Source organism: Telopea speciosissima, chromosome 7 (assembly GCF_018873765.1).
Source record: "Telopea speciosissima isolate NSW1024214 ecotype Mountain lineage chromosome 7, Tspe_v1, whole genome shotgun sequence".
Classification (NCBI taxonomy): domain Eukaryota; kingdom Viridiplantae; phylum Streptophyta; class Magnoliopsida; order Proteales; family Proteaceae; genus Telopea; species Telopea speciosissima.
This window is the reverse complement of record NC_057922.1, coordinates 67,246,994-67,261,536: the sequence shown is the minus strand read 5'-3', so window position 1 is coordinate 67,261,536 and position 14,543 is coordinate 67,246,994. Positions and strand designations below refer to the sequence as shown.

The 14,543-nt window shown below is 39.7% G+C and overlaps 1 protein-coding gene across 1 annotated transcript in view; it reads left to right on the top strand.

Moving 5' to 3' along the window:
* Window positions 1–9,796: 9,796 nt before the first annotated feature.
* Window positions 9,797–14,543, top strand: part of LOC122667740 (protein STRUBBELIG-RECEPTOR FAMILY 6) — a 36,276-nt gene continuing 31,529 nt past the window's right edge. Inside the window, exons 1-10 of the mRNA XM_043864141.1 lie at window positions 9,797–10,162; window positions 11,810–11,942; window positions 12,046–12,117; window positions 12,198–12,263; window positions 12,372–12,443; window positions 12,542–12,613; window positions 13,734–13,805; window positions 13,895–13,960; window positions 14,060–14,125; window positions 14,213–14,523. Coding sequence (XP_043720076.1) covers window positions 10,081–10,162; window positions 11,810–11,942; window positions 12,046–12,117; window positions 12,198–12,263; window positions 12,372–12,443; window positions 12,542–12,613; window positions 13,734–13,805; window positions 13,895–13,960; window positions 14,060–14,125; window positions 14,213–14,523 — 1,012 coding nt within the window. The 5' untranslated portion in view covers window positions 9,797–10,080. The remainder of the gene's footprint in view (window positions 10,163–11,809; window positions 11,943–12,045; window positions 12,118–12,197; window positions 12,264–12,371; window positions 12,444–12,541; window positions 12,614–13,733; window positions 13,806–13,894; window positions 13,961–14,059; window positions 14,126–14,212; window positions 14,524–14,543) is intronic.

Sequence of the window (14,543 nt, the reverse complement as noted above, 5' to 3'; positions counted from 1 at the left end):
CTTTAACAATAGTAGCGCCATTTTTTCAGTCGATGCAGTATGATCTTGTATTCCTTATCTAATACAAGGAATCATTTAACCTGAATAACTTTGTAAAAGCTAGCACAGCTTCCAGATCTATATTGGCTACATTTAGCTTTTGGTAATGCTGTTTTCGATAGTTTCTTGAACCTGCTAGTACTGTGACTTTGCATCTTAATGTTACAGGTCTTGTACTTATTTCATGAAGTCCCTCTCAATTATTTACTTCAAAAGGATAATTTTCATAAGCATCTCATGATCAAAGCCTAAAAATCTAAGTCCCATGTCTTTATCTGATTTTAGACCTATCTCCCTCTACAACCTCACCTATAAGTTCGTTGCAAAGATCCTTGCTAACAGGATTAAGGCTGTCATTCCCTCCCTTGTCAGGCCTAATCAATCTGCCTTCATCTCAGGAAGAAGCATTGCGGACAACATCATTCTTTGCTCTGAAATTGTTAGAGGTTTTGACCGCAAATTTCACAGCCCAACTGCCCTCATGAAAATTGACCTTCATAAGGCATTTGACTCCATTCGTTGGGACTTCATCTGTGATGTGCTTGTCCAAATGGGCTTCCCTCCTGCCTTTGTCTGTTGGATCTATGCCTGCATCTCCTCTCCTTTTTCTGTCCTTGTCAACGGCTCCCCAACTGGCTTCTTCCACTCCAAAGTGGGTATTCGGCAAGGCTGCCCCTTATCCCCTTTCCTTTTCTCCCTGGCCCTGGAAGTCCTCTCTAGAAGCCTTCAGTGCAAAATCGATCTCCATCTCATCTCCCCTATCCCCAAGTGCAAGCAGATTAACCTCACTCATTTGGCCTTTGCAGATGACCTGATGATCTTCTCTAAGGCCACCCCTTCCTCTATCTCTGCCATCATGGACTCTCTCCACCTCTTTGAATCCCTTTCAGGTCTCCGCATCAATCTCTTCAAATCCAAAATCTTTCTCATGGGCATTCCTGACTCGGCCAAAGACTCTCTTTTGCGCCTGACAGGGTTCTCCATTGGCTCCCTCCTTGTTATTTACCTCGGTCTTCCCCTCATCCCTGCCAGGCTTTCCAGTCATCACTGTGCTCCCATGCTTGACAATATTCGCAAGAGACTCCAGCTCTGGAAAGGCAAACTCCTTTCCTATGCGGGCGGATTGGAATGTGTCAAGTCTGTTCTCCAAGCCTCTTACATCTATTGGACTGGCATCTTCGGTATCCCCAAAGCCATAATCAAGGCTATGGAGCGTCTCTTCTGCGCTTTTCTTTGGAAAGGGTCCGATTCCTCCAAATTCCTTCATCCCTCTAGCTGGAAGTCTATTTGCCTCCCCAAATCTGAAGGAGGTCTGGGTATCCGCCGCATCTGTGATTCCAACACAGCGGGTATCCTCAAGCTGCTTTGGAAAATCTCTTCCCGCCAGGATTCCATATGGGTCAATTGGGTCTACTCCCATCTTCTCAAATCTGACTCCATTTGGACTGTCAAGATCCCTTTGGATTGCTCTTGGATCTGGCGCAAAATCCTCTTGCTCAGGCCTCTTGCCCTCCGTGGCACCTCTGCCTCCATTGCAGATGGCTCCTCCATTTCTCTCTGGCTTGATCCTTGGCATCCACTTGGAGTTCTATATAACCATCTTGGCCCCAGGGCGATCTATTCTTCAGGTCTCCCTAAAGATTCTCCCCTCTCCAACCTCATCGTCTCAGGGTCCTGGGTTCCCCCTCCTTCCCTTAACCCCTCTACCATTTCTCTGTTCTGGCAGTCCCTCCCCCCCTTCCCCCACCCTTGTAGATAAGATCATTTGGCTTCCCTCCCCCAATGGCTCCTTCTCTGCCACTTCAGCCTGGAACTTTGTTCGTGATCCCAACCCCACCGTCCCCTGGCACAAACTAACCTGGTTTAAGGGCCACATCCCTCGCCATAGCTTTATTGCCTAGAGATCCCTTAGACTTTGCCTTCCTACCCAAGCCTTCCTAATGCACCGTAACATCCCTGTTTCCCCTTCTTGCGCCCTTTGTTGGAATGTTCATGAGGACAGAGCCCACCTTTTCTTTGTCTGCCCCTTCTCCTCCACCATCTGGAAAAAAGCTCTTTCCTTCATTTGGCACCAAAGTAGAAGATCTTTGGACTTTGATCGGGAATGGCGCTGGTTGGGCAAAGCTTTCTCAGATACCTCAGTTTGTGACACTATAAGTAAGCTGGTCTTCTGTGCTGCTATCTATCATATCTGGATGGAGCGGAACCTTAGGAGATGGACTTCCAAGTCCCGATCCTTTGATCAGATTTGGAAGGCCATCTCCTTTGACGTCTCTTCTAAAATCAACTGCGGCCGCATCCGTCGTATTTTGGATTCCCCAAGGAACAGGCATATTGTTGTCTCCTGGGGTCTTGATTTGTCAATTTTGAGGCATCCCTCCTCTGTGTAGGCTGGGCTGCCCCCCCCCCCCTCCTTTCTTCCCTACCCCCTCCTGGGGTATGGTAATATATTTATTCATCCAAAAAAAAAATCCAAGTCCCACGTAGAAGGTTGTAATCACTCATATTCGCTTAATAATCTTAGGTTCCAATTGGCTCTAAAGGAATTGGCGAAATTTGTAAATGTGCATTAGTAAAGTTAATAATTATCTACATAGATAAAGAGGTTGAGGGAGGTTGTTGCTTAATCTTTTTGTATTTGTGTTCTGTTTATGATCGACATCTATGAGTCACAAAGAGAGTGTGATTATTGGGTGGGAATTGAAGATCAAGAGGGTTTGGAGGCTGAGCAACCACTGGATTAACCAAAGCCTGAGGGACCCCCAACAACAAATTGCCAATGAAGCATGGACTGTGAGGACAAGGAATGGCTTGCGTCCATCATGCTTTGTTTTCCTTCTCCTCCACCAAGAGGCCAAAGCTCTACTAAAATGAAGAGGCTCCTTTTCAACTCAGAATTTCAGAGAAGGTTCACACCTCCTTAAAAGAGGCAACGAACAAAAAAGGCTCTATTTGGTTGAAAGGGAAATTAAAGAGTAGGGAAGTGAAAATTTTCAAACCTATTAAGGGAATTTTTGTAATCATTACTAAACAAAAGTGTGTAAACTACTTAAATTTCTTACCATATTTAATAATGATATCTCTTAGATGTAACCTTTACTTTTCCTAATGAACTTGGATGCAAGGTAAAGAGAAATTTTTTATAATACATGATCCCAGCTTGGAACAACCAGAAACGCAGGCTGGAACACCTTCATAAATATATCACCAAGTTGATTTGTCGAAGTGGAAAATGGAGTCGAAATTAACTTTTGCATAACTGTATTTTGTACAAAAAATGATAGTCAACCTCAATATGCTTAGTCCTCTCATGAAAATTGGATTACTAACAATATAGATCATAGCTTGATTATCATAATATATTTTCATATGTTTAGCAATTAAGAACCCCAATTATTGATTGAGAGATTTTAACCACATTAGTTTTGTTGCAGTATGCACTATATTTCTATACTCAGCCTCTGCACTCAGTCGAGCCACAGTAGTCCGCTTTTTGCTCCTCCAAGTCACAAGATTACCACCAACAAATGTGCAATATCCAGTAGTAGGCTTGTGATCGTTGGCAATACTAGCCCAATCAGCATCAAAGTAACCCACAATATCAGTGTGATTATGAAATTTATAAACAAATGCTTTTGTAGGAACACCTTTTAAGATATCTCATAATATGACAAGCAGCAACCTTGTTAGATGTCATACAATTTATTCTAGTTTCAATTTGAGTTCTCTAAGTAAAATTCTAAGCTCTTGTGTGATGAATCTAAAATTGTCTCATTCCTTTGGGTGGGTGTGTTCATTATATAGTCTACCATTCACATGCATCAGTTGGAATAAGCTTTCATGATCATATAGTTCTAAGATCATCATTTAGATTCTAGCATCATGTTATGTAGTTTAAATCATGAGCATTATATAGATTAAGGCATAAGCATTTGCATTTACATATGATTTTATGGTTCTTAAGTGTTAGCAAAAGAACTTTTGATCCATATGTAAGTCCAATATTGGCCTTATGGCTCTTGAGTTTTTGCAAAATAACTCTTGATCCATATGTAAATCTAATTATGGCCTTATGGCCCATGAATCTTAAAAAAGGTTCTTGATTCATGTGTAAGTCTAATTTTGGTTTTATAGGTTCATGAGCTTAATCAACAATTTGTTTATCTATATATAAATCCAACTATGACAGTATAGTCCATTGAACCTAATTGGCATATCTTTTGGATGGCTATATGTTAAGACCAATTATGGTTGTATAGACACACAAGTCTAAATGGTAAATTTTTTGATTGTATATATGTAAGACCAACTTTGACTATGTATAGACTACTTGAGTAGAAATTGGAAAATCTTTGCTAGTCTATGTGTATTCCTTTTGTTTAGAATCTCAGCCAACCCAAAACAAGTCCAAATTTTTTTTGGAGATGTCAAAATGGGGTGAAGTATATGATGATGTGCATATTGAAGGATATGTGTATTGATGTTTTCACACACATTATACATATCTAATATGTGTGGTGATGTCTAACAACATGTCACATACAAAAGATCAATCATATACAGTATATGGTGTTGTGCTTCATTAGAGGGTAAGGAAGTTCACTGAAAAGTTGGCCATAAAAAGTGTACGTGTTTGTACTTTTATATAGTAGTATGATATTACGTGTGATATGATAGGATATATCTTGTTGTAATCATAGTTGGAAAATCAGGTTTTTCGACTCAACTTATCTTTTAAAAAATCTGGTGACTTGGCCGAGTGTTCCAAGTTGGAATTGTGTTTTTTTTTTTTTGTGGCCTTGGTAACCCAGCTTGTCTAACTGAGTCTCAGATTTCTCAAGGTGGTAGCCAGTGAGATTAGGCATTTGTCCATTATCCTCTTCCATATGCCTTCTAGTGTGTTTGTTAAGCTTCTACTTTGCAACCCCCAACACCCGTGCCAACTAACGCATCATACTTTTTGCCCAAAAAAACTACTTGTTGTACCATACTACAACAGACATTATGAGACATCAAAACTAATAACCCAATTTATTATGATATAATACTCAATGTCTCTACAAAAAACAAGATTGAGAACCTCGCAGAGAGCCAGAGACAGAGAAATTAGATTTATTCCTACCTCTCTCTCTCATGTCCCTCTCAAGTTATAATAAAGGAAGGAACTTCTTAGGGATGGAGGATTCAGTTTGTATGCACCTCATCTTTCATGGCAAGAGAATCATTCACTCTGGCTATTCCTCGGACCTTTTGACCAGCACAAGAACCACCTGCAAAGGTCGAGGTTTTGCTGACATATTGAAGATATTAACCATCCTTCTCTCTTTTTCTTTGTTGAGGAATTGATTGATGGCGATGGTGTCGTCTCAGTCCTCCAAATCATTATTGAGGGCTTTGAGGACCAAAAATATGGCGATGGTTTAGGATTCTAGGTCTCCAATGCAAGTGGGGGTGTTCACTTTGTAGGTGAGACCTCAATGGTGAGAGAGAACCAAACTCAGACGACTTTCATTTGACTCATTAAAATCACCGGGTCATTTGTGATTTGGACCAAGTCGATCATTTTTATATTGGACGAGTCTACATGACTATTATCCATGTTTTGTCATTTTTTTTCATTCGACTCGGGTGACTCACCGAAGTCAAAACCTGGTTTTTCAACTATGGTTGTAACCCAAGTGGGTGGAAATAAAATTGTACTTGTATTTCTTTTCCATTTTCATGACACATTTTTTTTTTCCAATAAGAGTAAATCTTGTCATTTCATGTGTTTACTCAGAAAATTTGTAGTTTTTGTTTAATAATATAATGACAAGGTATTTTCAAATTATTTTAAAAATATTTTTTTATCCTTATCTTGAATAACTCTTGGGAATAGAATAAGGGAAAATTAAAAGATTGTTACAACTTCTCATTTCATTATTTTGGCAATAACAAAATCCACCCAGATAGTTAGTGGAGAAGGTTATCTAAGCACGTGGTATAGAGGAGCGCACCAATGAAATGCAACAACAGAGTATTATTTTTTTTTTCCGATAAACAAAATAGTATTATATATTAAAGGACATGTGATTAGGAGAGATGGACACAAAAGTGCTTAACGTATTATGCTCCTCCAGCGTATCATAGAACCTTCTATCATAAATATATGGCCAAATGTTCTTTGTGTTGGGGCGTAGGCTACACCTAGACACATGAAAGTGGGCAAAATGACCAATCTACCCCCTGAATGATAGGCCCATGTATTTGGGTACAAGCTCTGCTGCAGCACAGAGAACATCAGGAGTTCAGATCTACTACCCACATGGGGACGGATGGGGACAGATTTGAATCCTCCATGGGGTATGGGTCCCACACCCCCATGGAGGGTTCAGATCTGTCCCCATGTAGGTAGCAGATCTAAACTCGAACATCAGCCCTGCATATATATATTCAGATGGTCAAATGCACTCACTATACATTGATGTTAACAAGAGATTGGCCGGTGGGCATTGGGCAGCGTAGAATGAGGAATAAGAGACCAAGAACAAACCAAGCACTAGAATAATCATTATATTATCATATCTATATTAGTCTTATGCTTTGTATAAACCTGTCAGATTAGGTGGAAGATACAATCTAAGATTATTATGGGGAAGTAGTGTAGCCGTCTAGGTTTGGTGGAGTTGAATTGAAGAAACTTTCATTATTAGTGAAGCTATATGTTAGCGAAGAACTTAACAAACCCCTCCCCCTCCCCGAATTTTTATCCTCTCCTACCCTTCCCCTACCCAAAAGCGAAAGCTGTAATCATGACATCCTCACCATGGCCCATACCAATTACCAAACTCACGGAGGATATGCCACGATTGGAGGTTGGCATTTGGTACGCGGGGATGTCGAAGGTATCCCATCCATCTGTACAAAGAGGTGTGGATCCCACCTATTCAGCGGGATCTAAGGAGGCTACGTGCGGTGGCCTAACAAAATTCTCAAGTATTTCTTGAACAATGGCGGACGTGCAGCCATGTCTTGTATGTCTTGAGGGCACTGCGCCACTGCTACTTTACCTTTGCCGACACGTGGAGTTCGTGGTATGAGTTTTTTTTTTGGGGGTTTAGTTTGCCTCTTCACCGTTTGGGAAAAGCGATAAGTTGCCGGAGAGGAATCTGTCTTCCGGACCGGCTATGACTACGGCGAGTTTAAGCAAAGGCAGCCATGATTTATAGACTTCCTTTCGGTTCCTTTCTTTCTAATTGGAACTTTAATTGAATCCCAAACTATGGATTATAAGCTTGCAGCTGAAAGACCTATCGAATTGAATTCCAGGCCACCTGCCGAATTCAAGGCAAAAGTGACATTTTCACTTCTCTCACACTCACTTTACCCTGAATTCTCTCCCCTTTTTGAAACTAAAAGCAATACATGCGACTCCGATTCGAGAGAAATCGTAGCCGGGAAGCGAAGGCTTCTTCCGCAGAGGATTTTCCGGTGGAGATTTTACTTTTCCGAGCGACGGTAACACGATAAGCAACACCAGCACCTAAATCTCACTTACACGATAAGTTGGACTCAGTACTCATTCCTCTCAAAAGAAAAATCCCCTTTCACACACCAGAAAAAAACAAAAAAAAAAACCCAATGATCAGTTGCCGACGTTGACGGACGATGTTGGACGGATCCAAAGCCAACGTTTTAACCATTAACCTTTTTTTTTTTGTTTTCTTTTCTTCAATGGTATTTGAAAAAACGATAATGATGATGCAAACGTTAACAATTATATGATTCTGAATCTGACGGCTGATGTTCGTTCAACGATGCGAAAAATTACAAGTGCCTTCCAGCGTCAGTCTCTCGTGAACTGGTTATCTAAAAACAAAAAAAAAAGTCTCTAGTGAACTTCGTCGCCGTATTTACCAAAAAGAAAAAAAAAACTTCGTCACCGTTAGCGTAAGTAACGGCGTTAAGATAGACATCTTTGTCTGCTTGACAGTGAAAGTGATCTCCGAGAATGAAAGCGAGATATGATTTAACAATGAGGATTATTATTAGAGTAAATTACTCCCCCCTCCCCTCGATTATGCTCTAATGACAAACCCTCCCCTGGGTTTTGAGTAATGACTCTCCTTCCCTGCATTCTTAAGATTCTATCAACTGTACCCATTCCGTCCCATTCCGTTAAAAACGATTGTTAAGTGATGACATCATCTTAAATATATTCAATAAAACCCCAAAATGCCCATATATTTGTGATATTCCAATAATACCCTCTAACCATATCAAAACCCTAAAAACATCTCTAGGAAACACCGCCACCACCACTTGGCGTATCCACCACCACTTTCACTTCCGTAGCCACCGCCACCATGAAAGAACCTTGCATAGGGTTAGGAAATGTCGATGTTGTTAATGAGAATGCCAACATCCGGACCTTCAATGGCTTCCCGAATCGACGTATCTCCTCGGAAAGGTCACCAGAGAAATAAACCACCACATTCTTGATCCGGGTGTTCCCAACGAAGAAGAATTATGGTGAATTTGGTCAAACGAAGAGACCCGAAAAAGATAAGAAAGAAGAAGGGATTAAGATCGTCTGAGTTGAGGTGAAGTGAAGTGAGGAAGATGGGTTTGATTTTTGGGAGTCTTGGAAAGGGAGTGGGTCACGGTGATGAGGTGAAGTGAGGAAGATAGTTTAGGTCACTCCAATCACAATGGGAAGCTAAGCCCTACTTTAGGTTACTCCAATATCATAACTCTCTCTCTCTTCCTTCGCAACCACTATTGAATTGCCTCTTTAATCAAGGATTCCGCTTCCGTATAATCTTCGTGTTTCGTTTGATATTCCACCAGTCTACTTCAAGGCTACTTCTTCAATTCTGATTTTTCTAAATCGTATCGATTATTGCTTTAATTGCACATATTATTGTTTAATCACTAGATCATACCATTATTAGTTCATTGTTTTGAGTCCTTAAATCACTCGCTACCAATTTATGTTTTCCATCTGGGTTTTTAAGTTTCCTAACTCCAACAGGAAACCTCAATATGTCTCAAATCAGCCACTGCATTGTAATCAAATTTTACTCTCATATTATCCCCGTTAATTAGACCGTCTCGACCGGTTCAAATTCCAACCGATTTGTTCGGACTATCAACTTTCTCTAATCTGGTTCTAATTCCTAACCCTTGGTTCGGAATTCTTCTATGCTGCACTATGAAAGAGAATTCCATCTATAAAGACTACAGAGTGATCTGCAATTGAGGAATAAATAAGAAAAAAAGAAGACCCTATAAAGAATCTAATCTAGGTTTGTTCGAATTAGCTAGGATTTGTTGAGATTAGTAAAGATTTGACAAGAAACAGAGACTGATAACATAAAATCCTCAATGGACATCCGAAAGTAGGAAGAGGAGAGACGATGAGTTATGGATCAGTAGCGTTCCTTTTAAATGGGTAGGGATGATCAATTTATAATGAAAAATGATTTTATATCTTCTATTTTTGAATCAACCGATTGGGGGCAAAGTTGCAGGCGAAATTGTAGGAGGAAGAAGAAGAAGGGGGTCAGAGGGTAATATAGTCTTTTTATAACACTTAACAGCCCTTTTTAACGGAATGGGTACAATTGATAGAATCTAAGGAATGCAGGGGAGGGGAGAGTCATTACCCAAAACCCAGGGGAGGGGTTTGTCATTAGAGCATAATCGAGGGGAGGGGGGAGTAATTTACTCTTATTATTATTACAATAGAAGAAGGTTTCACAGGTTTTAATTAAGAAAACCCTGAAAGCGTGTTGGATTTTGGTGTTTGGTATCCCTTCCTTTTATCATTAGTAGAGTGGTTTTGAGCTTTTCTGTGGTTTTGGATTCTTCTTGCCTCTACGCTCTCGTGCCATCTTTACTTCCTCCATTTTGATAGAATGGGAAGGATAAACGATTAAAAAAAAGAAAAAAAAAAAAAAAAAAAAAAACAGAGAAAGAAACACAGACGGAGCGGAAAAAAAGTGAAGCTCCAACAGCCTTCAGAGCCATCTCTTCCTGGGGAGAGATTTCGGCAAGGAGATGTGGCAAGTGTGGGTGTTCGTCCTCAGCATTTGTGTCTGGAATCCGATTTCTGTCAATGGTGATACAAAACCAGAAGACGGTAAGCATTTCGATCCCCAGCTGCCAGTTGCCTGCAACTTCATTTGCTCCGTTCCTTTTTTTTTTCTTCCTTTCTCTCTTTTATGTTTCGTTTCGCTTTCGACCGTGAGTATTATGTGGTCTGAGGACGTGTATCCAGCAATAATTGCATTGCTCTGTTACTGTAAGCTTCGATTGTTTTGATTGCTTGTGGAGATTGGGCATGAAGCTTGTCGATGATCTCTGTGTCCTTTTTTGGCACTGAGGACATTGTTTTGATGTAGGTAGATCTTCGAGAGTATGGAAGTGGATCTTGAGTTTTTTTTTTTCACTATAATATGAATGCTGGAGCTGATGATGTGAGCTTTATTTACTCTCTGTGTGTTGTGTGTCTTGTCTTTTTTTTTTTCTTCTTCTTCGCCCCTTCCAAACCTCTAGTTAAACTTGTGACTTGTGTGATGAAAAGGTGATGACTTGTGAGAGGAAAAGCACCGTCCCCCCCCCCCCCCCCTCTAGACACGATTGATTCCCGTAGATCCATGTTGGGTAACATGAAAAATAAGTAATGGCTCTTGATTATGATTGCTAACCACGCTGGATATTATGGAAATAGATTCTTACATTCTGGTCTTTTTGTTTCCTGGTCCAATTAGAGTGAATGCCAAGAATTTGAGACATCGTCCCTTATAGCGGATTATATACCCAATTGTTTTTCTTGAAATTTGGAGGTAGTTGCAGTATCTTTCCGTTTCTGAATGTTTACTTGCGTCTCTTTTACTTACTCTTTTAATGGGTTAAAGGGGGGGGGGGTGGAGAGATCCAACAGATTGTTTTCTTCTTTCAGAATACTATAAATCATTGTTTTTCCTTATAGGTATCCTAGTTTGGTTTCCTTCTTGTGGCAGTACTTTCTTTTCTATCTTGAACAGCAATTTGTAAAGTTTCAATTTATAAATATGACTGTAGAAGGGTATTATTGTGAATAGATTTAAATCTTCTGTAGTTGTGGACATCATATTGCAAACCTGTTTTATCTGTCTCTGATGAGCAGGTTTAGGTGTATGAAGATGAGATTTTTTTTTTGGAATATAGATAAATGGGTCTCACCAGAATAGCACTCCTAGGAAATAATGATCTCTCTCCTCTGTCATGTCAACTCCCCTCTCCTCCCCCACCCCCCCTTTTTCACTTCAATTTTTTTCTTGCTATAATCTCATGTTCAAACATTATTTCTCTAACCACATCTTTTCCTCCTCTCTTTCTCTAAATTTTTTATGGATATTTTGAATTGGCTTTGTTTGGATTTTGGGTTTCTTCATGTTAGTTACCAATGGAGTTCACTTTTCCTTTGTTTCATTCTGGTATAATTTAGTAATATCCTCTCCAGCGGCTTGGAAATGGTGTTTTGCTGCATAATAATATCGGTTCCCCTTATGTAACCATTAAGCTGGATTAGCTGGCACAGGATGGTGAGGTGAACTTTCGCAAATTATTGAATACTGTCATATATTCTTCCTTAATATTTTAGGAGCTTAATTATCCTATTCAATGCTCCATAACCAACATGAGTAGTAAGAAGAAAGACAGTTTAGTGTCTGATGGAAATGTGTTTTCAAATCTCATGAATGACTCCTTATTGACTACATCTGTTGGCTTCTTCAATGCACAGCTTCTGCCCTTAGGGTCATGTACAGCAGCTTAAATTCTCCATCTCAGCTAACAGGTTGGAGTTCAAGCAGTGGTGATCCATGTGGGCAGTCCTGGAGAGGTGTATCCTGCTCTGGCTCTGCAGTTACAGAAATGTAATTTTCTTTTCTCTTCTATTTTCCCTTCATATTCTAATGCTTGTGTATCCCCCATGCTGCTTTTTCCTAATACATATATTTCTATGCCATATCCCATCAGCAAATTATCAGGTCTTGGACTTACTGGGTCAATGGGGTACCAGCTAACGAGTCTAACTTCTTTAACGAACCTGTAAGTGACTTTTTTAAATTATTTCTCATTTTATATTAGCTTTGATTGATTGATTACTTGACATATCAAAATCCATCCAGGGATATAAGTAACAATAATCTTGGAAACCAGATACCCTATCAACTACCTCCGAATCTGCAGCAACTGTAAGTTCTCCTAGTTCTACATTCTTTTGATCCCCCCGCTCCTTCCCCCCCCCCCCCCTTGCAATGAAAAAAAAAGGGAAAGAGCAACAACTGATATCTGAATCGCAGAAATCTCGCTGGAAATTCCTTCACTGGTGGGATCCCATATTCAGTTTCTCAGATGACTTCACTTAAATACCTGTGAGTACCATTTGATTAGTGACCATTTAGTTCATTTGCCTGTGCAAAATGCCTTAAGAGGACTCTGAACTAAACGATAGCATTGTTGATGACTGTAGAAACATCAGTCATAATCAACTTCAGGGCCAGCTGGGTGACATATTTGGACAGCTTTCTGCCATCACCATATTGTGAGATATCTCTCTAACTTCTGAAAGCAATCATTATCACTGCACACTGGATAATATCATTAAGAAATTGCTGCATCATCTTCTTTATCATTTAGTTAAGTTTATTAAATGTTCAAACTTTGGGGCCTTTTTATGGCATGTGATTTTGTTCATATATTTAGGCTGTTTGGTTAGATATAAGTAAACTTTCAGAAAGGTCAAGTAAAATTTTACGCATTTTACTTCACAAATAATTTCGAATGCATTTGGATCGAATGCAAGAAGTTGCATCAAACTTCATTCTCTATGTCTCCAAAGGTTCTACTCATAGGACGCATCATTGTTTTTCTTTTTCTTTTCTTTTCTCTTTTTTTTGGGGGGGGGGGGGTGGTGGGAGGGGGTGCTTTCTTTCATTTCACTTTGAATTTCTTCCCCCTCCCCCTCTTTTTATACACTTTGCTTTTGTAGAAAACGAGGACCTAAAACGGTGCAAAAAAGAATGGAAATTGCAAACAAACAATCACACAATGCACACAAGGATTTAAGTGGTTCGGCAAGATTGCCTACGTCCATGGTGAGATGAGATTTGCTTCACTATCGATGGAGAATAGGGTTACAACCACTCATCATCACACCTCTCTCAAATTGCTTATAGAGAAAGAACCCTTGCTACAAATTTATAGTGAAACCGTATGCAGTTAATTTACCGAAATACCCATAAAGCCCTTAAAAAAATTCTTAACGGCCCTTCGGCATCAGCCCACTTATGCTAAATAAAAGACATCGTACCTCAACAGTTTTTAACCAAAGACAGCAGTGATCTTTGAGTTTAAACATACCAATCACTTTCTACCGAGTGCAGTGTCTACCTGGTAGTCCATTTTTGCAATTTTCGGAATGGAGGTCTACACCCCAATCCTTGTACATTCCACATCCCCAATGAAGTTGATATCAGAACTATCTTAGAAAAAAAATAGTTGTTATCAGAGCCAAATAGTGATGATAACACAACAAAGCAACTATGTATATAAACCTTTTTTTTTTTTGAATTGTTTCAAAAATCTTTATCCTTGTAGCTGTTCTGTGGGTTTCAGACCTTCGGAATGATTATGTGATGATGATCTCCCCTCTGTGACTTCAGGGACTTCTCTTTCAATCAATTTACAGGTAACCTTTCTGAGAGTTTTAGCTCCCTTTCAAGTCTGACTAGCATGTAAGTAAAACAACAGGTTATCTGATTTGATACCAATACTTAGTTTACCAGGTTTTCCTTGCTAAGTTATCTGATTTATAATTATGCAGGTATTTACAAAACAACCAATTTACGGGTACCATCAATGTCCTTGCAAATCTCCCCCTTGAAAATCTGTGAGTGATCTTTTTGAGAAGCACATACATTGTCCTTTCTATGATAGTGGAGTTTTCTATTTCAACCCATTTGATGCTTCATTTCATTTTTGTTTTCAGAAATGTTGAAAACAACCATTTTAGCGGCTGGATTCCTGACCAGTTGAAAAACATAAACAGTTTGAAGTAAGAAACACAAAACGCTGAGTTTCTTTTTATGGAAATCTATTTTTTGTTATTGTTTGGATCTGAGCTTTATGATTTTAACTTCAGGACTGTAGGTAACTCATGGACATCAGGGCCTGCACCACCGCCTCCACCATATACATCTCCACCACCAAAAGCACATTCCAATCGAAATAGCGGTAGCAATAACACTAACAGCCCTTCTGATAATAATAATGGTGGGAAGAAATCAGGTATAGGAGGTGGAGGTGTTGCAGGAATAGTGATATCAATTTTGGTCGTTGGCGCAATAGTAGCATTCTTCTTAATGAAAAAGAGATCCAGAAGGCCTACATCAGAAGTTGAAAAGCTTGACACTGAGCGGCCTTTCAGCCCTCTTGCTTCGAATGAAGTTAAAGGTAGTTCGGTTTACATTTTT